This window comes from Eptesicus fuscus, chromosome 20 (genome assembly GCF_027574615.1).
Source record: "Eptesicus fuscus isolate TK198812 chromosome 20, DD_ASM_mEF_20220401, whole genome shotgun sequence".
In the NCBI taxonomy this organism is placed as follows: domain Eukaryota; kingdom Metazoa; phylum Chordata; class Mammalia; order Chiroptera; family Vespertilionidae; genus Eptesicus; species Eptesicus fuscus.
Genome location: NC_072492.1, coordinates 19,933,676 through 19,958,272, shown reverse-complemented (window position 1 = coordinate 19,958,272; position 24,597 = coordinate 19,933,676). Strand labels below are relative to the sequence as shown.

At 57.9% G+C, this 24,597-nt stretch overlaps 1 protein-coding gene across 3 annotated transcripts in view; it reads left to right on the top strand.

Annotated features, from left to right (window-relative positions):
* The window catches only part of KSR1 (kinase suppressor of ras 1), a 138,075-nt gene that overhangs the window by 111,967 nt on the left and 1,511 nt on the right, over nt 1-24,597 (top strand). Inside the window, exons 6-20 of one of the 3 annotated variants that reach the window (XM_028154848.2) lie at nt 2,145-2,205; nt 2,946-3,029; nt 4,485-4,546; nt 4,642-4,748; nt 5,491-5,659; nt 7,765-7,806; nt 10,428-10,482; nt 11,254-11,302; nt 11,928-12,307; nt 13,525-13,621; nt 17,444-17,577; nt 18,272-18,403; nt 19,528-19,663; nt 21,393-21,526; nt 23,674-23,754. In XM_028154848.2, coding sequence (XP_028010649.2) covers nt 2,145-2,205; nt 2,946-3,029; nt 4,485-4,546; nt 4,642-4,748; nt 5,491-5,659; nt 7,765-7,806; nt 10,428-10,482; nt 11,254-11,302; nt 11,928-12,307; nt 13,525-13,621; nt 17,444-17,577; nt 18,272-18,403; nt 19,528-19,663; nt 21,393-21,526; nt 23,674-23,754 — 1,723 coding nt within the window. Of the gene's footprint in view, nt 1-2,137; nt 2,206-2,945; nt 3,030-4,484; nt 4,547-4,641; nt 4,749-5,490; nt 5,660-7,764; nt 7,807-10,427; nt 10,483-11,253; nt 11,303-11,927; nt 12,308-13,524; nt 13,622-17,443; nt 17,578-18,271; nt 18,404-19,527; nt 19,664-21,392; nt 21,527-23,673; nt 23,755-24,597 lie in introns of those variants that run through there. The other 2 variants (XM_008147926.3, XM_054708947.1) reach the window with 2 other exon arrangements.

Here is a 24,597-nt window from a genome sequence, read left to right as displayed (position 1 = left end):
GTCCTGTGCTGGCTGAGCTGGCTAAGCTGAGAGATGAGGAGGGGATGCCAGGTACTGGCTTTGCCGAGATGGAGCAGGGCTGGCTGCAGGACCGCCAGGGAGGCTGCGCTTCCCCTCCCCCGGGCACAGGCGGGAGCTCAGGGCCCTCGCAGAGCCTGCGTCCCTGGGGCAGTCTGGCCCTCATGTCCGCCCGGGTGCTGGGTGATGCGGGGTCCACACCCGTGAGGCCGCTTCTCCAGCTGCGGGAAGGCGGGATGAGGCCTGCAGGGCCGGTGTTTCCTCTCGTGAGGGACAGGCGATGCCTGGTACATGTGCCCTCTCTCCTCCCTGCATCCCGTGCCTGTGGCAGACATTGCAGATCAGTCACAGACAGATGATTGAAATCCCACTTTCCCACCGTCTGTTTCTCTTAGGCCGGCAGCCTAACCCCTTTTATTTATTTATTTATTTATTTATTTATTAAATCTATTTTTATTGATTTCAGAGAGGAAGGGAGAGGGAGAGATAGAAATGTTAATGATGAAAATCATTAATTGGCTGCCTCCTGCACAACCCACACTGGGGATCGAGGCCGCAATCCAGGCATGTGCCTTGACCGGGAATCGGAACTGTGACCTCCTGGTTCATAGGTTGACGCTCAACCACTGAACCACACTGGCCCTTTTAGACCATGTGCTTTAATGGCGTGGCTGCTGCCTGGGGTGAACCCCAGGAGGGAGTGGGGAAGAGTCAGCGCATGGCAGATGTGCTGGCGAGGGCTGCAGGGGGTGCAGTGTGGGCCCTGCCTCAGCGGGGCAGCCAAGGGCCTTTGGTCCCTGTGTGGGAGGAGTCAGCACTCCACATGCCCTCTCCTTTGGTTGGGTCTGTGGTGCGCGGCCTTAAGTGAACCAATACTTGATGAGCACCAGCTGTGTGCCAGGCCAGCTCTCAGGGACCCGGGGGGTGCCGTGGCCTAGGGGTGGTGGGGAAGGGCTGCTGACTCAGAGGGCCCGGGATGGCCCCAGATCCTTAAAGCACCGTGGTCCTGACCTTTCTGGGTCCCAGATGTCTGATCTTTGGATAAAAGTCTAGAACCTCTTTCCAGAGGGTTCCCAGACCCGCCTATGGGTTCAGTTGAGAACTGTATTCCAGGAAGAGCGAGGCAGTGCGGAGCTGGGAAGGAGGGGTGGTGAGCAGGGGGCACACATGTGGAGGAAGGGAGGGAGGGAGTTGGTCGTGTATGTAGGCTGCCCCTGGATGGGGGATTGCTTCCAGCTGTCCCTCCACGGCCAGCCTGTGATGCTATAAGCCAGGGGTCCTCAAACTTTTTAAACAGGGGGCCAGTTCACTGTCCCTCAGAGAGAAGGAGGGGAGTCGGAGAGTGTGGCGCACATTCCACACATGCTCACTGCGGGCCCGGGACAAGTCGGCTGCTGAGCAGGACAGGCAGCGGCGGCAAAAACACCCGGATAAATGTCCTCGGCGAGCCGCATGTGGCCCGCAGGCCATAGTTTGAGGACCCCTGCTAAGCACTGGGGCTGCCTGTTCTTCTGGGGAAGCCAGGCTTAGGAGGAGGGCTCAGGGTGCCCTCTAGGGGGACAGGCAGAAGGAGCACCCCACAGCCCGTGGCCTGAGACTTCCCCAAAGACCCAGACTGAGTGCCAGTTGAGGCCAGGCCACATGGGAGCTCTCAGCAGCATCGTCAAGGCTTGAGAGGTGCTGCTGCACAGCTCACCAGCCTCGAACCCTCTGCCGAGGGCCAGGCAGCTCCCACCACCGAACAAGGAGTGACCAGAACGCAGCCCTCGCCAACTGGTGGCCCTGGGGGTGCATCCATGAGACAGTGCCAGAGGTGGGGGTGTGGGGCCTCTGCCCTCACACACTCTGCCTTCTGCCTCTCACGCCGGCCTTCCCCCAAAGCCAGACCCACACAGGCCAGGCAGCAGTGTTCGTTAGAGAGGCCGGCCATGTGTGAGGGTGGCCACGCCCCCCTGGTCTAGCCCGTCCTGTCCCTGTTTTGATAGATGCAGGTCCAGGGACGTTTCTCTGCCATTCAGTACGTTTCCGTGCCCGTCTAGCTTGCCATCTCTGACACAGAAGGTCACAGGTGTGGGCCCTCGCTGCAGGGCTTCCTCGGCCTGCCTGACCTCCCTCTTCCCCTGCAGATCTCCCCCACGGCTCCCCACAGATGGTACAGAGGGACATCGGGCTCTCGGTGACACACAGGTAGGCCCCGCCCTGTTGCTCAGAGCTCTTTGCCTCTGCTCTGTCCCCGTCACCTCCGTGGACACAGCCCCGCGCCCACCGGGAGCCCCTGCCTGTCCCCCGCGGGCCACATGGACGCGCTGGGCCCTCCCCTGCACCTCCTTGGGTCTCTTCCTCAGTCTGCCGAGGGCACACACAGGTCCCAGGGGAAGCAGGGTCACAGTCTCGGGACACGCCAGCGCCCCGTTGAGCTTGTTGACGCTCCAGACTCCGGGCCCCACCCCTGCGGTCAAGGCCGCGGGGCGTCTGGGTCTCCAACAACCTCCAGGGGCCGGCACTCGTGTGCTGGGAGGGCCGATGTGCCGCGGGAGCCTTGTCTGTCCGTCATGTGACTCCAGTGGGAGGATCTGTTGGACCAGGTCCTAAGACGGATTGCTGGCTCAGAGGGTCTGCACACCGATCCTGCTGGTTGCTCTCGCCAAGTTGGCTGCCAAAGAGCTGGCACCCATGACCACACCAGCGTTGGGATTTTGACAATGATGACTTCGTGGCTGGACAATCTGAATTGGGGGGGGGGGGGGCGGGAGGCGTGGGCAGGAGGCAGTGGCCCCTGGGTGTCCCAAACTCCCAGGGAGAGGGTGCCTGGGGCTCTGGGTGGGAACCAAGTCTCCTGATTCCCCTGGGCTGTTTGGGGACCCTTGTCAACCCAGGCCCTGCTCTCAAGGCCCCTGAGAGCGCCTTTGGGTGTCCACCCGCTGCAGGTTCTCCACCAAGTCCTGGCTGTCGCAGGTCTGCCACGTGTGCCAGAAGAGCATGATGTTTGGAGTCAAGTGCAAGCATTGCAGGTGATGGGCGAGGGCGGCCGGGGTGGGAGAGGGGAGCAAGCTTCACACTCGTTTAGTCACACTCCCGCGCCTGTGGATTATTGGGCTCAGGTCAAGTCAGAGTTCAAAGGGTTCCCCGCAACCTACGATTCATGATCCCGTTCAGCCCACCCAGGAGCGAGCACCCCCTGCAGGGAGAGGAAGGAAGCATCAAGCAGGGCACTCCCAGGGAAGGGACGCTTCGAGGTGGGCTTTGAAGGATGTGCAGAAGTTTGCCGGGTGGACAAGGAGGAAAGGGAGTTCCAGGCCAAGGGAGTGTCTTGTACAAAGGCGGAGAGGAATGGGAGGACCATTCGGGAACTGTGAGGAGTTCTGAAGTTAGCCTCACGTTTCAGCACACAAGGACAGCACATGGGGGCAGGCTACGGTAAGAACAGCGATGGCTTGTGGTACTTCTAGAAGGAAAGAATGCCGATTCTGGACAAGCCCAACTTTCTTTTTTCAGACCATTGTGGTTCCTGGTGGGAGAGAAGGACAAGGATAGGGAACAGTGTGGTGTGAGCAGGGTCTGACCCCTGCTTCCTGGTCGCCCTCACCTTGCAGAGGGTGGACCTGGAGTCTCTGCTCCCACCCACTTCGCCCCTGCATTGCTGTGTGACGCGGGGCCAGGTGCTTGCCCTCTCTGGGCCCCATTCTTGTCATTTATGCATCGAGGAAGAGGATTCCAGGTCTCTGTCCATCAGGACGGCTCTAAGAATCTGAGCCAGTCGGAGTGAAAAAAGCATGTGGGTTCCCACGAGCCTGTAGGTGACGGGCCTCGTCCGTGTCAGTGAGACAAATCATGTTTTCCTGCCGGCTCTCCTGACCACCGAGGAAAGGCCAGAGCTAGGTCTGTGGTGGCTCCCGGCCCTTTGGCCTCCAGCTCCTTTCAAGTAGTGCCTTTCACGTGGGGAGGGTGACCCCTGAGCCCAACGCTGCAACTGCGGTGTGGGGTTGGCAGGCCCATCCATCAGTGAGAACCCCCAGACACAGGACAGCAGGCAGGACCAGAACGAGGCACCCAGCCCTTTCCACTCCGGCCCTGCCCGGCTGACCCTCCAACCACATGGTCCGTGTGGAATGTGGTGGGAGGGGCTGCCCCGCATCCCTGGGGCATCCTCTGGTGGTGCAGACATTCTCTGGAGAAGAGAAACAGAGGTGGGACCCACCGTGACAGTCAGATGCGTATAAGCAAACCTCCCGTGCTCTGGGACTGACAGACAGCAGCAGGCAGGTGGTCACGCTCAGCAGACAGTAGCTGCTAGGACTGTTCACATCAGTTCTACATTCCGGGGCTAATGTCTGTTGAGAAATTTGTGGAAATTGGGGCATCCAGGGTGAGGTGCACGGGGCTGCCAGGCAATGCCTCTGCGGCCCCCGTCCGAGCCCAGGGAAGCCGCGTGGCCGTCCACGCACTGACCCCGCCTCCTTCGCCAGGTTGAAGTGTCATAACAAGTGCACAAAGGAAGCCCCCGCCTGCCGGATATCCTTCCTTCCAAGTGAGTGCTGTGCCCGCCTCTCCTCGGCCTTCTGCCTCCGGGGCGCGTCTCTCTGTCGCTCGGTCTGTTCCCTGCTGATGGTTTCCCCTCTTCAGTAGCTAGGATTCGGAGGACGGAATCTGTCCCTTCGGACATCAACAACCCGGTGGACAGGGCAGCCGAGCCCCATTTCGGAACCCTCCCCAAGGCACTGACCAAGAAGGTACGTTGGACAGGGGCCTGGGGGGTCTGTTGCTTCTGCCAGGACAGCCCCCCACCCGATTCCTCTCTGTTGAAGCCCCCTAATGCGGGGTCCAGCATGACAGTGCAGTCCACAGAGGGGGTCAGAGGGGGCCAGAGGGGACCCTATCTTTAGCCATGTAGCAAACTTCGCATTTACAATTACATGCGTGTAACCCGTCTCCTGCCCCAACACTCCCTTTTGGAGCTGAGCTTTCACTGCCTGTGAGTCAGGAACTTTTCCAGTGGTGTTTCTCTGACCCTCGTGCTGACATCACCTCCATTTTACAGGCGAGGAGACTGAGCAGTGGGCCCCCTGTGAGTGAGAGACAGGCCCAGCCCTGAACCCGCGCCGCAGTCACAGTGCGGCCAACGGGACTTCAGAAGTAACCCATGCGAGTGCATGTCTTTCCATGGCCTGTGGCCGGCCTTCTCGCCTAATGCCCAGACGCCCTGCAGCTAGGCAGATTCTCGAAGGCCGTGTCCCCCACGGGGGTCCCCAGGCCTGCCTGGGGCCCCCGTGCACAGGGGTGCGTGGTGTCTGTGAGGTCTAATATTTGAAGGAAGAATGGTACATGGACATCTTTACCGGAAAATGTCAGGATACCCTGGGCTGACCTCTTCGCGTTTACCCGGGGAAGGGAGGGTCCTGGCCAGGGGTGTGGGAGGCAGCCGGGCGGGGCAGTGACAGTCCCCGCCCACTTCCCGTGTCTCTGGTCCTGCAGGAGCACCCTCCAGCCATGAACCACCTGGACTCCAGCAGTAACCCGTCCTCCACCACGTCCTCCACGCCCTCCTCGCCGGCTCCTTTCCCAACATCGTCCAACCCCTCCAGTGCTACCACGCCCCCCAACCCCTCGCCCGGCCAGCGGGACAGCAGGTTCAACTTCCCAGGTACCACACTGCCGGGCTTTTGGCGGGGCTCTTAGGGATGGGGTCACCTGCACCTTCTCAGCACACCCCAGCAGGCTCCGGGTCAAACACGGCAGCCACTGAGAGCACTTGCGGGGAGCCAGGCACTGCGCCCAGCTCAGTTACATTACCGTATTTAAACTTGATAACAACCCCGAGGTAGATGCTATTACCGCCCCCATTTTACAGACGGGAACACTGAGGTTCAGAGAGAGGAAGTGACTTGCCCCGAGCTGTACAGCACGTACGCAGTAGAGCAAGATCAAAACCAAGTCTGTCTGACATGAAGCCTGTTGTTCTTGACATAATCCCCATGCTGCCCTCCTGCACATGCCTGGCTTCTGCTGGACTTGCTCACTGGCTCAGGGCTTCTGAGCTCCCAGGGAGCCCGGGCAGGTCCAGGAGGCCCGGGAGAGGGGATCCCGGCCTCTGTCGCTTACCTGCTCTGAGATCCGAACCAGCTGCCTACACAGAAGTGTCGGTTCCCTTTTCCATAAAACGAGAGACCCCGTAAAGTGGGAATTAGGTTATCCCCCAGGTGTAGTTGATGACACTGAGTCCGACAGGGCCGACCTGGCCGGAGCTGGCCTCTGACTGCCACAGCCCAGGCTGCCCTGGGTCTGTGGATCCAGGACCCCTTCCTCTTGGCCAGGCCTGGGGTGTCCTGCCTCCCCAGGGAGAGGAGCGGAGCCCACTTGTCCGTGTGAGGACGGGGCCCGGCCGTGGCCTCCCCGGCAGCTCCTAGCAGCAGATCTCGGCCATCGGTGTGTTTCCTGTGGAGCCTGGAGGAGGGAGGGGCCCTGGGATGCCCCAGTTTTCTCCCGGCCGATCCACAGGCCCACTGCCAGCTTCAGCCCGTGGAGTCCAGGGCAGGTCCCACCTGTCACTCCCGGCCCAGGAGGACAGGCTTACAGCTCTCCCTGTGCCAGGGGACCCCGCTGGGCCACCCGCAGCCAGCAGGAGGCCGGGCACCCTCTCTGGGCCCAGATCAGCAGGGTTCTAGGGACTTCTCCGGGGGGTGGTGAGAGACTGATTTTGTAGGAATCTTTTCTCTCTTTTGCTGTCCCTTCTCCTTAATACGCACGTGGCTGGGTATCTTCTGACACTAATGCATCGTCATGATCCTCCCCGCCCCTCCCCCTGCCACGGAGCGATGGCCTGTTTGATTAACCTCCTCTTCCATTCTGCTTTGTCATTAACATGCGCTGAAACTGGGCCTTTTGCTAAACCTCCTGGTTTGGCTTTTTCTAAAAGAAAGGGCCTGTTTGAAAAACAACAGCCACAGAGAAAGCGCTTTGTGTGACGTCAGCCAGCGTCTCGGCTTTCCGATGCCCCGCGCTGGGCCCGCATTGTCCGCTGCACAGAGCCCGCCCTCTCTCCGGGACCGGTTAGCTCTCTGTCACCGCAGTGTCCGGCCGGGACTGGTCGGGGGGGTTAATCTGGGAAAGAAACCCCTGCTGTCCACCACTCTGCTGTGCAGGAGCATTTCGGCTTATCTTCAAGGACAAACCTGGGGAAAGGTTATTTATACCCCATTGTGCAGCACAGCTGGCGAGGTTAACACACTTCCCAAGGCCCCAGAGCCTCCTAGATGGCAGAGCGGGGTTAGAGGCTGGCCGTGTGAGTTCAGATCCCCCGCGAGCCTCCTTCCGTTTTCCATGAGAGGATTTTCTCCCCTGGAAGGTGAGGTCGAGTCTCAGAACCCCCAGCACAGTCACATGTTTTCAGAATCATTACTCTCCCCGTTGATTTTACCCTCCTGGGCCCGTGCACATTTCAGAGAAGGAGGCCTGAGAAGGGAACGCAGTGGGCCAGGGCTCTGCAGCAGGCTGGCCGTGGAGACTGGGTCTCTGAACCCCAGTCCTCAGTGCGAGCCCCTTCACTCCTGGGGGCTCCAGCCAACACCCGCTTTCTCCCAGCTTCTTTTCTCCTTCCTGCATGGATCACCCTGTCCTGGCCAGGCCCACCGGGGGGCATACCTGCCCCAGCCCGATAACCAGCCGCCCTCCCTCGCCCATGCCTGTGTCCCCTCCCCCTTCGCTTCATTTGCTGCTCTGTGTGTGACTCACCTCCTCTTCTGTTTAAAGCTGCCTACTTCATTCATCATAGACAGCAGTTTATCTTCCCAGGTGAGTCCTTTGCATGGTTCCACTAACTGTCCTCTGCTGTGACCCCTCCGCCCAGCCCACCCGGGCGCCCTCACTCTAGGCACCTTGGAGGTGCCTGAGTCTCAGACCCACCTATTTTGAGAGCTCCCTGTCTGTTGAGGCTGAGAAAGGGGGCAGGGTGAGGAGTAGCCTTCACAGGGGCAGTGCCTTGCTGGCAGGAGCCGTGGCATCCATCCTGTCCAGCCTCTTGGACAGAAACTACAGGCAACTTGTCCAGGGTCACACACCAGGAGGTGGCAGGAACTCATTTGCATAATGGGGGGGAGAGGACCTTTTGCTGATGCCTTCTGCTCATCTGTCATGGTGTGCTCCTCTGTGCAATGACCAGGAATCTGCTTATCTCACAGAAGCCAAAGCCAATTTGGGAAGGTCCCCAGGCTTCCCTTACTCAGTGGGCTTTACCTTCCAGAGCCTTGTCGCATGGCGCCATCTGCTGGCCACTTACTGGAAATGCCTCTTTAATGAAGAAAGAAAACTTGCAATAAAACAATCATTCATTGCAGTGGTCGGCAAACTCATTAGTCAACAGAGCCAAATATCAACAGTACAACGATTGAAATTTCTTTTGAGAGCCTAATTTTTTAAACTTCTTCTAACGCCACTTCTTTAAATAGACTCGCCCAGGCCATGGTATTTGTGGAAGAGCCACACTCAAGGGGCCAAAGAGCCGCATGTGGCTCGTGAGCCGCAGTTTGTTGACCACTGATTTATTGATTCCCTTCCACAAAAATTGTTTTGCACACCTACTATGTGCCCGTCTTTGCATTTGACCATATTCCTTCCCCTAAGGCATTTGTACTGTCAGTCCTTATTTCTCTAGCTGAAGGTGACAAGCACCATTATAAGTAATCTGCAACGTTAAACCTTAATTTAGCCATGTGAAGGTTCAGGTTGAGATGAAGACCGAAGCTAATGGTTTGTTTCCTCGGTTAAAAAGGCCGGTGCTGAAGTCATGGTGTTTTGGTTATTCCAGGCTTTTCTATTAGGGGAGTGACTTGGAGCATTTGTCAGTTCTTCGAGGATCATCCATAGGGTGTTGCAGGTGTGCCGGCCGGCTGGGTCAGGGCGGGCTCCCCACGCTGCCTCTGTGGTTTCCCACCAGTTGTTGCTCTGGTTTCCCTCAGGAGCCTGCTGGCTCTAGGATGGCGCACAGGGCAGTGCCTGAAAGCACTGGGAAAACGTGCCTCTACTTCCAAAAGGGTACATTTTGCTCCGCAGATGTGTTGTGGGGAAGGGGAGGAAACTATATTTCTATTGAAACAAACATGGACACATTTTGGAGCAGAATGCAACGTTTAAGGCAAAGTAGGCGGCTTCAGAGACATTTTGCCCTCCCACCGGAGTGCTGCTTCTCCCTGAACCACCCACCCCACCCCACCCCACCCCACCCCACCCCACCCCACACACGTTTTTCTTCCGTGGAAACATTTGGGCGGTGTTGGATGGGAGAAATGTCAGGCCTCCTGGCAGTCCACGGACACAATATGGTGGTGCCTGGAGGAGGCCTTAGCAGCAGCTGCCCGGGCCTGCCATCTCCCAGAAATGGTGCACCGGATGTTGGGCACACGCGTGTGTATCCTTGATAAGAAGACCCACGGCCGCTATCAGATTCTTGACGTCTGCGAGCTTCCAGAGAGGCTGAGAACCTGTGGTTCAGAGGGCCTTCTGGGGTGGCCTAGGAGGAAACCCTGGAGGGAGGTTGAGGGAGGTGTGATGGCCGATGGGGAGACTCTTTGTCCTAGAAGACAGGGAGAAGTGCGATTGGCCTGAGCCACTGCTACCTCCAGTCTGTCTCCTTTTGCTGATAAGAGAGGAGGGAGCGAGGGGCCCGGCCGGCCCCGGGCTGCCAGTCTCCCCGAGTGCATTGGAGAGAACAGAAGGAGGCAGGCAGCAGGAGCAGCCATGGAGAACACACTGGACTTGCTCACTGGCTAGAGCAAGCCTTGGCTTTAGGGAACACACTGGTTTCACCCCGGGTGACCATCTCTCAGGTGTCCCTGTGCAGCTTCCAGTGCTAAAACCGGGAAAGCCCGGGGCTCAGGGGGCAGCCCAGCCGGTGTGCGGGCTGTGTGTTTCTTCCTCTCCCCTGCGAGCTGTCCGCCAGCGGACCAAACCTGGAAGCCGAGGGGCGGGCTCCAGCTCCCGCCAGAAATTCCCGGCCACGGTGCCAGGCACCAGGTGCCCCTCACGAGCCACCTGTGCGTCCTCCTGCCCCCGCTGGCCTGAGGGAAGGAGTCTGGCCACCAGCCCCGGCCTCCAAGCAGAGCAGGGGGGCCTGGCCCCCATCCCGTAAATAGTGGCCCCGTTTGCTTCCCCCACTTGCCTGTGTGAGGCGGTGTGACCACAGGGGAATGGAGTTCACGGAGATTTCATCCTCCTCGCCCACCTGCGGCCCCTCCGGGACAGACCAAGTGCTGTAGAGGCTGCGCCCAAGTTGGGCCCGGTGGGAAGGGCCGGAGAACCCGGGTGTAGCCCTGTGAGGGGCGGCGGGGGGAGAGCCCACTTCCCTGCGTGGAAGCACTGGGTCTTTAAGGGGGTGGGGAGGTGGTCTCATGCTTCGGTTGGCTTTTTGTTTCCTCCAGACATTTCCGCGTTTCCACCGGCAGCCCCGTTCCCCGAGGCAGCGGACAGTACCCGGTAGGCACTCCCGCGCTGCGTCCCCTTTCTCCTCCGTGGGGTCTTGTGGCAGCTGGATCCCCATCTCTGACCATCTCCCCCCACCCCGTGAACCTCTGACCTCCCACTCTGCATGTGGCCCCGTACCTGGGCCAGCCAGATGGCAAACCGCTTGGGCTAATGCACCCTCTAGGCCCCTGAGCTCAGCCAGAAGGGTTTTATTAGCCTCTTATCGGTGCAGTCAACATGGGGTGGGGCGGCAAACCTGACCCAGGAGGAGGGGGCAAAGGGTACTCAGAGTTATAGAAACTACTAGAAATGGCTCCTGCTCATGCAGCCCTTTCTCAGTGTCAGGCCATGCTAAGCACCTGACTCAGCTTCCCAAGTAGGTACATCCTCAGCGTACAGATGGGAACGCCAACTCAGAGAGGTTAAGAAACTGCATCAAGTCACACAGCCAGGATGTACCAGAACCAACTCTCAAGTAGAATTTCAAGTTCTGTGCTTGTGTTGGAACCTCCATCCTGGCTGTCAGATTAAAAGGGCCTTGGTGGACCCTGCCCACCCCTCATCCCCGCCACCCTGGGGTTTGTCTGGAGAAGGGAATTAGGCCTGGTCCTCGGCCTCCTGTTTCCACAGCATCCAGACTGCCTTTCCCATAGGCCAGTGGGTCAAAGGAAGGCTCCAGGGCTGGAGGCCTTTTCTCAGACCTCACAGGGGAGCCCCCGGCCCCGCTGAGAGCGGAGTGGCCCACCCTCAGGGTCTCCTTGACAAACCCAGTTTTACTCTTAGGCTCGACGACCAGCCGAAGGCAGACGTGTTGGAGGATCATGAAGTAGAGGTGAGCCATAGACAGCGCCTCTCCCTCCCTCCCTCCCTCCCTCCAGCCCAGCACGTAGAGCGGGTTCGGCGCCGGGCCCTGCAGGGCCACCTCCCATGTGGCCAGATGTGCTCGGCAGGGAAGAAGGATGGGAAAGCAAGCCTCCCTTTGCTTTTCTGTCTTGGAGGCTAACGTCAGCTCTTAATGCCCATGGCTCTCACCCCCGGCCTGGCGGCCCGGGCCCCAGCCCTGGAGACTCTGCTTCAGTCCGTCTAGGGTGGGGCCACACATCTGTTACCAAAGCTCCCCAGCGGATTCGGATTGTAGCCAAGGCCAGACCACGTGACCCTTGAACCACAGTGTCAGCCGAGCCTGGCTCCCTGCAATGGGTGCGGAATGTTAACAGACTAACTCCTGCCCAGAGAAGAGGCAGAAGCTTGTGCTTAAACAGAAGAACACCCAGGAAGCACGAATGCGGTTAAATTCTTCCCCAGTGATTAGATGTCACTCATGGGGAGCTGTTGGGGTGCTAGGGCCTCCCGACCCTGTGCCGTCCTCCTCCCTCCCCCGACTGGGGCTCCGGGGAGGGGGAGTCAGCGGAGCCCAGATCTGCTGCCCCATCAGTTCCCTCCTCCTGCCCTTCCAGGCCGAGGAGCCGGAGGCTGGCAAGTCAGAGGCAGAAGACGACGAGGACGAGGTGGACGACCTGCCGAGCTCCCGCCGCACCTGGCGCGGCCCCATCTCCCGCAAGGCCAGCCAGACCAGCGTGTACCTGCAGGAGTGGGACATCCCCTTCGAGCAGGTGGAGCTGGGCGAGCCCATCGGGCAGGGCCGCTGGGGCCGCGTGCACCGAGGCCGCTGGCACGGCGAGGTGGCCATCCGCCTGCTGGAGATGGACGGCCACAACCAGGACCACCTGAAGCTGTTCAAGAAGGAGGTGATGAACTACCGGCAGACGCGGCACGAGAACGTGGTGCTCTTCATGGGGGCCTGCATGAACCCGCCCCACCTGGCCATCATCACCAGGTACCCCGCCCGGCCCCGCCCCGCCCTCCCTGGGGCCCTGATACCTACGTGGATGCCCTGGAGCGTGTGGCAGTGTTTTGGTTTTAGTTAAATTTACTTTTCAGCTATAGTTGACATACAATATTACATTAGTTTCAGGTGTACAACATAGTGATTGGACATGGATGCACCCCCCCTTTTGCTTGTTGATCAGAAACAGACATAAGTCACCACCCACGAGAACTCCTGAGCAGTGCGAGGTCACCAGGCCACCACGGCCGGGGACAAAACGCCAGCCCAGAGCACCACAGCGTGGTTCCTTAGGCAGCCTCACGGCGGTGACGCCAGCCCCACAGCCCCCACATCCCAGCCCCCAGCGCTGTCCGTCCATCCTCCCATCCTTCCATCTCTTACCCACCCAGTCCCATGAAAGATCCGAGTCTGCTTCAAAGGAATACCTGTCATGACGTAGCAGGGCGTTCGCTGACGGGAGGTTAGCATGCTTTAGGTTGTCCTGAAGGCACTGGGACACAGGTGAGGAACTGTCAGCCAATATTCTGGAACCCTCATCTGCTCTCAGAGTTTCTGAGGCTCCGGCATCTTTTCTCCTTGGAGACTTTTCCTAACAACTAGCCCCTTCCTCGGGGCGTGGCCCAAGTCACCTTCTCCCTGGATCAGGAGGATGGGCCCATGTTCTCTCTGGGTCCTTCCTCGCCTCACGTTTTAGGGGACAAGGTGGATGGGGACCCCAAAATGCGGGCCCTTATCCAATAACCATGCTGATACCCCTCCACCCTCCTCCCATGCTCCTTTATTGAAATAAAATCTCTGTGCTCAGAAAACAATAGAAACAATCATGAGAATCGTTACAGCCAGCCCCAGAGCCCCACGCTGCCCTGTCATAGCCCCGAAAGGCCAGCTTCCTCCCGCTCTGGGTTTGAGTGGGCGTGGCCCTGCCTGGCACTCCGAGGGGGGGGCTGCTGGACATCACCGGGAGCCCGGGTGTTCTGGGGTCGGCATGCCCTGGGCCACAAGTGGGGTGCAGGCGAGTTTGTGTTTGTGCCTTCGGGCAGGCCCAGAGGGACGGGAGGCAGGCTTGGTTAAGAACGAGGATTCGGGTGCCACAGTGCAGGGGCTGGAGAGAGCTCAGCTCTCCCCATGGCTCCTCCCAGGCTCCACGGGGCGGGGGTCAGGCTGCACTGGCCCCAGACCTCTGCCTGACCCGCCGCTCTCAACAGCTTCTGCAAGGGGCGGACGTTACACTCGTTTGTGAGGGACCCCAAGACGTCGCTGGACATCAACAAGACCCGGCAGATCGCTCAGGAGATCATCAAGGTAAGGGGCGTCCTCCGGCTCTGTCTGCCTGTGTCAGGGTGGTGGCGGCGGCCTGTGTTGGGGTACCTCCAGGGTGGGACCCCTACACGCCTTCCCTCCATCTGTGTCTTATCCAGTTAGAGCTACGAGCTGGAAATTAGGTGAGCAGGGACGGAATGGATTGGCCAGGGAGGAACGCAGCGGGCTTTAACGACAGAGGGCCTGAGTGTGAACCCTGCTCCCATCAGCTGTGTGACTTTGGGCAGGTCGTTAAGCCTCTCTGAGCCTTGGCTTCCATATAAAACGGGGAACCTCCCTGGGAGGATGGACACAAGGGTAACACGGATGATCTACAGAGAGAGCATTGGGCACGGGGCCAGCACTGGGTGAGTCTGTTAGCATTGTTGTGGGGGGGTGGCGGGCTGGGGGAGCACCTACACTTTCGGCCTTACAGTTTCCAAATCCAAGTTTGATGAGGACAGGCCCCCAGACTCAACTCGGGCAGCCTTTTTTCTTTCTTTCATGCTTTTAAAGTAGTTAAATAAAAATGGAAGAAAACGTTACTGTTTTGCTTTATTGAGCAGCAGGCTCAGATACAAACTAGAATACCGCGGGGCGGGGGCGCCTCTTTTCCTGTTTGCCGTGGAAAAGCTTTCCCAGCAGCTCCCCCCAAGTTTGGGCCCCTTTCCGGCCTTTCCCTCCTCTTCTGCCTTAGCCCCGCCTCCTTTCCTTTCTTCTCCCTCTCCCGCCTGCCGTCCCTTTTGGGGGTGTGACTTTTAATAGGAAGAGTTACACATCCCAGTGACTTTTATGGACAAACCAAGACTTCCCCGTGACATTTCCATGTGGCTGAGCTGCTGCATTAAAGGTTGGAAGCCCCCCAAAACCAAAATACCACCGTGATGCCTTCCCTGAGCCTCTCATTTCAGAGAGGCTGGGGAGAGCTGCAGCGTGTGAGAAATGGCTCCCCTGTCCACATCTCAAAGGGCGGATGAGGAATCAGGAGCATGGCGAAATGAGACTTTTAATAACACCCTCGAGAGTGGGTGCCCATCGTATAAGATCACACCGAGGGCAGGGAACATAGCCTATTGATTTAGACCAGGGGTCCTCAAACTTTTTAAACGGGGGGCCAGTTCACTGTCCCTCAGACCGTTGGAGGGCCGGACTATAGTTTAAAAAAAAAAACTATGAACAAATTCCTATGCACACTGCACATATCTTATTTTGAAGTAAAAAAACAAAAACGGCAAAAACACCCGCATGTGGCCCGCGGGCCGTAGTTTGAGGACGCCTGATAGACCCTCCTCCAGAGCCTTGTTGGCTGAGTGATAGGTCTCCTCGATCTTGCTGTCTCCCCTTGGGTTATTTATTTATTTATTTTTAAAAAAGGGCTGAGGCCTTCTCTAGTGGCCTCCACCTCCCTTTGTCTAGGGCAGTGGTCGGCCAACTCATTAGCCAACAGAGCCAAATATCAACAGTACAACGATTGAGATTTCTTTTGAGAGCCAAGTTTTTTTAACTTAAACTTCTTCTAACGCCACTTCTTCAAAATAGACTCGCCCAGGCCGTGGTATTTTATGGAAGAGCCACAACTCAAGGGGCCAAAGAGCCGCATGTGGCTCGCGCGCCGCCGTTTGCCGACCACGGGTCCCGGGGAATCTTCCTAGGATACGTGCTGTCAGCCATGGGTACAGCTCGCATCCTCTCTCCCCACCCCTACACCCTGTCTGCTCTGGGGAAAGTCGGCAGCCGCCTGGCCACGTGCTGTGTCTGTTCTATGAAGATAAATCAGAGGCGCGTTTCTTACCAGCGTCACACCTACTCCTTGTGCCCCCGGACGTGCTCAGCCCTGCTGCCCTCTGCCTCCCCGCACTGTTCTCTCTGCGTGTTCTCAGAACACGGAGCCGTCGCGCAGATTCCGGGGCCGAAGAGAGAGGTCACTCGCCGGTGTAACTGCAGAGGCGGAAGCACCTCTGCCGGCCTTTTCGAGTTGCATCCTGTTGAACATCTGCCCCCTGCCCTTTCGCCTTCTGCTGGGGACTTCTCAGCCACTTCCTTTCGTTGTCGTCTCTGATATCTTGAGGTTCTAAGGACCGTAACAGGGGCCGGGCTGACTGTGGTTAGAGGGTTTTCCCTTTGGGGGCCCCTCTGGGAACCCTGAAATTACGGGAGGGAGGAGGGTTTTGTGCTCCAGACCCAGGCACTTCATGTCCTGCCTCCTTGGGCGGGTCTTTTAAGGTGGTGGCACCTGCTTTATACACAAGGCTCAGAGAGGTCCACGGTGGCGTGTCCTCTGTCACACAGCTGGTCCCTGCCCCGTACAAGGCGGGGTCTTCGGCTCTCAGGCCACTGAGGAAGACGCGCATGCCCGCTTTGGTTTGGGGAATGGGCAGGCGTTGTAAGAAGGAGGGTCTTGCATTCAGGGTGGAGTTTGTGGGAGGAGCAAGTCACTCTTTTCTGGAGCTCCTGCCTCTGTGGCAGGTTGAGAGCTCCCAGCAGGCCCCAGGGAAGCGGCACCACGGACCCCACGCCCCCCCGGCTCTCGCTAAAGAGCATCTGCCTTGTGTAGATTCTTCTCCGATGTTCTCCGGACCCCCTGCGACCGAGCCCTGGCCTCGGCTAAGTTCTGTCTCAGTGGTCGGCAAACTCATTAGTCAACTGAGCCAAATATCAACAGTACGACGATTGAAATTTCTTTTGAGAGTCAAAAACCGACTTCTGCGCATGGGCCATGAAGTTTCAATCGCACTGTACGTGCGCGCCTGCACGTGGTATTTTGTGGAAGAGCCACACTCAAGGGGCCAAAGAGCCGCATGTGGCCCGCGAGCCGCAGTTTGCTGACCACTGTTCTGTCTGGTTCTGCCTCACACTGGTCCTCTCTGGCTTATTCACTCCCTCCGCTGACCCCAAATGACTTGAAGCCAGAGAGATTTCGTGTAATGGGTGACGCTCCCTCGAGTGGGAGGTTGGGAGGTGGATTTCCATGTGCTTCTTTCTGAGCAGGCGGGGGCAGGCATTTCAGTCGTGGCATCTTGCCCCTGTTCCCAAGGGCATCAGGGTGCACGGGAGTCCTGGGTTTGGCATTAGAAGGCAGCTTTGCCCTTGAAGCGATCATGCCAATGTCGGGTCACCCACGTCCCCTACCTGGCCAGGCGGTGTTCAGTCCACATAGAGCATTGGTTAGAAAGCACCCACTCCGCCCTTTTGCTTGTCAGATGAGGAAACTGAGGCTCAGAGAAGTCGAGTGTCCAAGGCCGCACAAGCCAATTAGAATCTGAGCTGAGATGGAACTTGGACCCCAGATTTCAGCCATTATTCCAGAACTCCTATGATAGCACAGATGCCAGGACCTCCCGAACTCGGGGACACCCTCTGTGGGAATTCCTCTCTGTCCCTCCCCTCCCTCCCCCCAGCCCTTGCCCAGTCTGAGGGTACAAGCCGGCTGGTTAAAGCCTGGATAAAGGTCCCAGATCACATGGATCCTGTACGACTTAACACGGATGGTTTCGTCACTCTTTATATACTTCCTGGCACCCAGCTTCCCACCCATCTCCCTCTCCCCGTGTCACGTGGTATCTAAGTCTGAGGACAACACAGAGGCATGGAAAGGGCACAGGTGGACCAAAACCAGATCTCAGCTGCGTGGCCTGGAGCAGGTGACCTCCTCTGTCTGAGCTGGGTTTCCTCCTCTGTAAAAAGGAGACAGTAACCCCGCAAGAGACTGTGAAGATTAAATGAGGCGATCTGGGCACGGCGGCCAGCTCGGTGCCTGGCCCAGGTGGACACCGGGTCATTGTCACTCGTCTCCCCTCCCCTGACGCGGGGCTCACTGTCTTCCAGGGCATGGGGTATCTGCATGCCAAGGGCATCGTGCACAAGGATCTCAAATCCAAGAACGTCTTCTATGACAACGGCAAAGTGGTCATCACCGACTTCGGGCTGTTCGGGATGTCGGGCGTGGTCCGAGAGGGACGGTGAGTTGGCCTTGGGCATCCGGACAGAACAGGGAGGAACTGGGGTGCTGGGTGGGCCTGGGTCCAGCTGGGGTCCGGGCACTCCTGCTTCTGAGGAGCAGCCCTCGCTGTAGGAAAGGCCAGTTTGGTCTGGTCCTGCCTGTGTGGTTCTGGTCCAGAATCGGGTTCGAATGACCTGTAGGCCCCTCGTCCACTTGATTGTCAGGCTGCCCCCATGGAGCCTGGGTCCCTCACTCACATTTACCAACTTGGGCAGAGGACCAGGGTTCAAGTCCCCAATGTGAGGAAGGGTGTCAGGTGTTATTTCTCCAAGGGGTGGGTTGGGAGGAAAGCTCCTCTCCAAGCATCTGGGGGACCCCCAGCAGGCAGAGTGGGGGACCCCCAGCAGGCCAGGTCCTGAGATGCACAGCAGGTCTGATTTCCTGCACAGGGATGTGCTCCAGTCTCCCAGGATGTGCTCAGAGGACCAGGCACCTGCCAGTGCAGCTGCCTCCCAATCCCCCTTCTTGGCCGGCTTCCCTAGAAAAACCCAGCCGTCCCTCTCCTGTTACATCCCCCCCAAAGCGCCCGTGCCTTGGCAAGTGCAGGCTCAGCGAGCTGCCTCTCTGGGCCGGGCGTGGGTGGTGCCGGGTGAGCCTCTGATGGCCACTCGCTGAAAGGCCTCGTGTCTGTGCCCTGGCTTCTCGGCCACCAGGCGTGAGAACCAGCTGAAGCTGTCACACGACTGGCTGTGCTACTTGGCTCCTGAGATCGTGCGCGAGATGACCCCCGGGAAAGAAGAGGATCAGCTGCCCTTCTCCAAAGCTGCTGACGTCTATGCATTCGGGTGAGGAGGCCTCCTGCTGGGGCTCCGAGGCTGGGGGGGCAGGGGGGTGGGTGTGCTTTGAGCCCTGGCTCTGCTGCTTGTTGGGCGAGTGACTACACTACTGACCCTCCCTTTCCCGACCTGTAAAATGGAGAGTAAAGGCACCTCCCCAGTAGGATAGTTTCAGGAGGACTAAGGTCTTACCCATTGTCCGTGAGGACGCTCACCACAACTAGGAACTGCGCCTCTGGGTCCCCTCACTCTGGGATGTCCTGCCAGCAGCCTCTGGTGCCCCAGGAAACTGAGCAAAATAAAAAGAGAGAATACTGGGTGGGGCAAGAGGAGGTTTGCAGTTGTGAGTACACGAAACAGATTATTCTTATATTACTATTTATTTTCCATACGAATAACTGCAAACCTACTTCTGCCCCACCCTGTATGTGAGCCAGATAGGAAGTTTTCTCTTAGCTGCGTTAAAAAAGAAACACCGATGAAATCAGTTTCAGTCATCTATTTTATTTAACTCGGATTCTCCAACATATTATCACTTCAACATGTAATCAACAATTAAAATTTAAGGAGCTGCCTTACCGTACAAAGTCGCAAAGCCTGGTGTGTGTTTTACACCTACAGCACACCTCAGTTCCACACCCGCCGCGAGCGTGGCTCCGTGGTCCCCGCCTGGGCCAGTGTGGATCTAGCAGAGAAGGTCCCCGTCCAGATCAGTCCCCCGGGAGAGGCTAGGGCACTCGGAGAGGCTGAGGGCTCACCCTGTAACCTCCTGGATGTCTTTCCCTCAGCGTTGGTCTCCCCACCCCACCTCCTTTCTTATTATTTCCGAAGCTCCCATGTCTGCCAGGCACTGGGCTTGGCACTTTCGTTGCTCCTCAAACAACCTTTGGACGTAGGCATTAGGCCCACTGAGGTTGACAGGCTCTGCCTCAGGCTTCCCAGCACAATGGGAGCGCCGGGCCACAGACCCTCTAGCGCCCGGGAGGAGCCTCCAGGACCTGGCCGGTGAAGCCCGGCGGGTGGAGAAGGATCCTGGAGCCTCTGGTTGGGCTCCTGGCATTGGTAGCAGGAGCCCCGGGCGTGAGCTGGGCTGAGCGGTCCAGGAGCTCACGCTGCACGGATGGTCTCCACAGGACCGTTTGGTATGAGCTGCAGGCAAGAGACTGGCCCTTTAAGAACCAAGCTGCAGAGGCCTTGATCTGGCAGATCGGAAGTGGAGAGGGAATGAAGCGAGTCCTGGCCTCGGTCAGCCTGGGGAAGGAAGTCACGGTGAGTAGCCACCTGTCCGAGGAGAGGGAGGAAGGGCCAGAGGGGGGGCGTGGGCACCGGGCCTGGCCGCCCTTCGTTCACACACCTGAGCAGTGGGGCCTGGGGCAGATGTGTGCCAGGCAGGCCTGTTTGCTGCTGGCTGGAGGCCTGTGTCCTTTATTACCCCACGCTTACCCTTCTGCCTAAAAAAGAAAGCTTCCCTGCCGGTTGGTTGAGTTCAAACCTGCTGTGTTCTGGGGTCAACTGGAGTCTTTTCATCTTTTCTTCACTGAGTCCCTTGATTGGGCCCTGGCAGTTGAAGATTTCTGTTTCCCTCCGCTTTCTGAGGCGATTTCTTTATATATGGCTTTATGGCTTTTCTAGTTTCCTGCCCTAGGGTTTATGGCGTTTCTAGTTTCCTGCCCTAGGGTTTCTTTGTTTTCCTGTGGAAACTTCCACGAGACAGAATTTGGTCCTTTTTCATGGGTTTCCGTGTCTTTTACCTTCTGTCACATTTCCTTCCATTCCTGCCCAGACATGGGTCCGCAACGTGGGGGGTTTCTTTGATCTTACCTTCTACTACTTCTACCTAACGTTTTATTGTGGAGGCTACGTGATTCATTGCAAGCACTTCTTCACTTTGTCAATTTCTTTCTTTATTGCACCCTGGCCTTGTTTGACGGCTAACCCTCCCACGCGCGCGCGCACACACACACACACACACCGTTTCCTCAGTCGGTGTTTTTAGGGTCCGTTTATCCTGGGTCCCCGGTTTTCCTAACTGGCAGCCAGTCCAGGGGCCCGGTCCTAGTGAGTCTAAGTGGATGTGCACGTTCCGCTGTCACATGGGCACGTCAGCCTGACCGTGCGTGCAGGATGTTTTCTCCCAGGTAGCTCTGAATCAAAAGGCTGAAGGGGGGTGTGTGTGCATGTGTGGGTCCCCGAGATGAGGCAGCAGATCGCCACGGTGAGCAGGGCTCTGCTCTGGGGCCGCTCGGGGCCACTGTGCTGCCCACTCCCACCTGCTGCCCCGCAGGTCGTCCTTGTCACTCAGCCTCCGTTCCCGTGACGCCGAGGCTCCCACCCCCCTCTGCACACATTCAGAGCATCTTGTGTTTCACCTGCCAGCACACCGCCTTCCGCTTTCCATTCTAATTGGTGGCTTCCTTGCCGATGTCTTTTCTATGACCTGTTATTCAACTTTGTTACGTTATTCCAGGGAGGTCTGAGAAGGCAGGAGGGGAGCCCTAGCTGGTTTGGCTCAGTGGATAGAGCAGCAGCCTGCGGACTGAAGGGTCCCAGGTTCAATTCCGATCAAGGGCACATGCCCGGGTTGCAGGCTCGATCCCCAGTAAGGGGCGTGCAGGAGGCAGCCGATCAATGATTCTCTCTCATTATTGATGTTTCTCTCTCCCTTGCCCTTCCTCTCTGAAATCAATATAAATATATATATAGATATATATATATATCTATATATATATTTTTTTTTTTTTTTTTATTTTTTTTTTTTTAAATAAGGAATGAGGGGAGATGGGCTTGTGCGTTTCTATCTGAACTGGAAGAATGGGCGCTCTTCTGAAATTCAGTTATTTCTCAGCCCTGCTGACCAGTCATCGCAATGTCAGCAGGATGTTCAGGGACCACCAGCCGGGGGAGCTTGCGAGCGCTGAGGGGACCCTGTGCAGAGGCCCCAGCTCACCTTCCTCCCTCCCAGCCGGCTCACACCCACTAACGCCACCTCTGCCCGCAGGAGATCCTGTCCGCCTGCTGGGCTTTCGACCTGCAGGAGAGGCCCAGCTTCACGCTGCTGATGGATATGCTGGAGAAACTGCCCAAGCTGAACCGGCGGCTCTCCCACCCCGGGCACTTCTGGAAGTCTGCTGAGTAAGTACCCCTTCAGCGGCCAAGCCCGCCAGCCAGCCTTGGTAGCCGCGTGTGGGGTCTTAGAGGGCACCAGGTGCCCTGTGTGCCCAGAACTGTGGCAAACACCCAAAGCAGATTAGCCGGAGGACCCGTTCCTCACCAGTGATACCAGGGTCTCACTCACCACGTCTAGTCCGGAGACTCCTTTTGTCTCCCACTCTCCTCTGAAAGCTTTCATATCACTGTCCTCAGAGAAGTGCTGACGCCGGGCCCAGGCCAGGCCCAGACGAGAGGATGCTGCGTAGGACAGGGCCACACGGGCCTGGACGTCAGAGCGACGTGGGTGCAGAGCATCCCCAAAACCAGCCGAGTGGCTGTGGCTTACAATAGTGCAGACTCGACACACAGCTTTCTAGTCCCCCAACCAGCCGCCTGGTATGCCCCCACTTTACTTTGGGCACTGAAATGAGAATTTCCCGGTATTCTTACATGTCATGAGATAGTCTTCTTTTGTTTCCCATGCTCCCCAACCATTCAGAAAGGTAAAACCATTCTTAGCTTGTGGCTGGTACAGAAGAAACAGGTAGCTGGACGCCTGGACAGGATGGATGGTTTAAAACTTTTATGAAGGCAAAGGGCACTTTCTGAAAGAGAAATCTCGTGCAGACCTAACCTATAAACAGATAAAGCGGACTTGCTCTCCAAGGAGTGGGGTGTCTGCCCCACGCCCACAGCAGCCCCGGGGCCCCTGCAGTCACATCACTGAGCCCCTGGCAGCACCTGAGCTCACACCTGCTGCCCAGGTGTGTGGTGGCAGCAGCTCTCCTTATTCTAGAACGGGCCCGGTAGTAACTACCGGAGGCTGGCGGGTCTCTGTCACATGTCCTTAGTTTTTTTTGTGTTTTTTTTTTTTTTTAAATAACTCTTTAAAACCGTCAAGAGCTTTTTGTGGTCAGATTTGGCTTACACATGATTTGTTAGCCCTTGTCTTGAGAACAAACCAGACCGGCTTCAAGTTGTAGGTGAGGGGAGGCCCAGAATGGGTCGCTGACCAGGAGACCCAAGTAGCCAGTTGCAGGATGGTCTGGAGGAATGGTTGGTGGTGGTGAGGGAATACTGTATTTTAGGATGCAACATTAGATTTGCTATTCTGTTCTTAAGGTCCAATACCGATAGGGGGTAACAGAATGTTGCATTCGAGGTGTGGGTTTACCCAGCCATTGCTCAGTACTTGCTACACACCTGCCCCGCGGGGTGCACAGGATTGTGTGATTGGACAGAAGGCCAAGGCCGGGCCTCGGCCAGCAAGGAGTTCCTGTCTGTTGGGGACAAAGACAAGCAGACAGACACTGTACCTCTGCACAGCGGGACTCTGTCTTGTCGCCTCTGTGTTCCCAGCTCCTAGCACAGTCCCAGGAACATAGCGGTGGCTCAGTAAACATGTGATGGGTGAGTGAATGAATGAGGGAATAATTACAATATGCAGAGTGCTGGGACAGGGCACAGCCTCTATGGGAGCCGGGACGGGACGGGCCCTCTCTGCCCACCCAGGGAGCTTGAGGAAGGTCTCCAGCTGAGAAGTCCTTGGAGCTGGGCTTTGAACAGGAGCCGTCCCAGCAGAGGCCAGGAGCCGGGGGTTCTCCTGGACTTGCAAGGAGTCCAAGGATCTGGCTTGTCCGACCTCGGGCAACTCATTTCACAGTCTGGGCCCCGGTTTTCTCATCTACAGAAGAGGAAGCTGTGCTAGGAGACTGCTGCATTCAGGAGGTGGCTCCAGATTCCCTAAAGACCCCATAGCCCCACGGTCTCATTCCACCCATGGAAACTGGGGCACCGAGGGGCGCTGTTTCTGGCCCACCGCGATCAGTGTTAGCCTCGAAGGGAAAGAATGCCAGCACCCCCGCATGAGTCTGTCACAGCTTCCCGTTCATGACTCTTACTTCTACACACTCAGCCTCTAATTCTCCTTTTCTTTTTCTTTTCCATCGGTTTTGTTGCTTTTTTATTTTGGGGGGTGGCTGATGCGACGACCTGTCCTGTCATCTCCCCCTCTCCCCGCCATCCTGATTCCTGTGGCTCCTCCTCCACCTGCCACACGGGGGGTCAACGGCATCACCTGCGGACTTCGCTCCTCCCGCACCTGGCCCTGGATTGCGGGGCACCCCCAGTCGCTGGCGGAGCCGATACTACGGGAAAGGACGTGACGGCCACCCTGACTTTAAGAACCCCTGCCCCGTTCTGGAGGAATAGTGTGTCTTCTGTTATTTCCCTCCCTCTCTGCCTGTTTGCCGCTCCCCTCCGCTCACCCTGCTTCCTGCCTGTCTGCATCCCGCTACCTCATCTCTGTGTGTGTTTTTCTCATAAACCAAAGTGCTGTGTTTGCAGCTGAAACGGCCACCAGCAGGGCCTCCGCAGGCTTGTATTTCCCTCGCAGCCCACACTGTGGCAGATGTTGGCTTGCGCCTGGGAGAGAGAGAGCTGAGGTCATCGTCTGAGACCCCAGGGTGCCCTCTGGCCAGAGCTGACAGAAGAATGCAGTGAGCAGAAGCAGTGAGCTCCGAGAAGCCCATCTCCTTAGTCCAGGGCTGAGGGGCAGAAGGCCCACTGCCAGCCTCTGAATCAGATCCTGTGCCCGGGCGGCCCGGCAGCTCAGGGTGGTTCTTTGCGCCAGGCTCCCCTCCCTGCCCGCGCTGCTGCCATGCCTGGGATGGAACGGGAGCGTCCCTTTCTCTCCAGGGAAAGAGGGTGCCCTGACCTGGCCAGGCCCCGGCTGCTGCCCCCGCCCCGTGGGGCCCGGTTCTCACTCACGCTGCTCTCCCTTCTCTTTCCTCCCGTAGGTTGTAGGCCTGGCTGCCTCGCATGTGCTGGGGCTTTCTTCCTCCTAATCGTCACTCGGCACCTCGACTCCGGCTCACATGCACACCGAGATGCGGGCACTAACCCGGGGGACGCCATCTCTGCCGCTGCACCTTCCCTCCTGAGGCCTCCTCCTTTGCTTTGTTTGTTCTAAAAACCGGCCCCTCCGTCTCCACGGCCTGCGTGTGCCTGAATAACTGATGTCCGCGGAGGACCCCCTAACAAAGCCCCCCAGA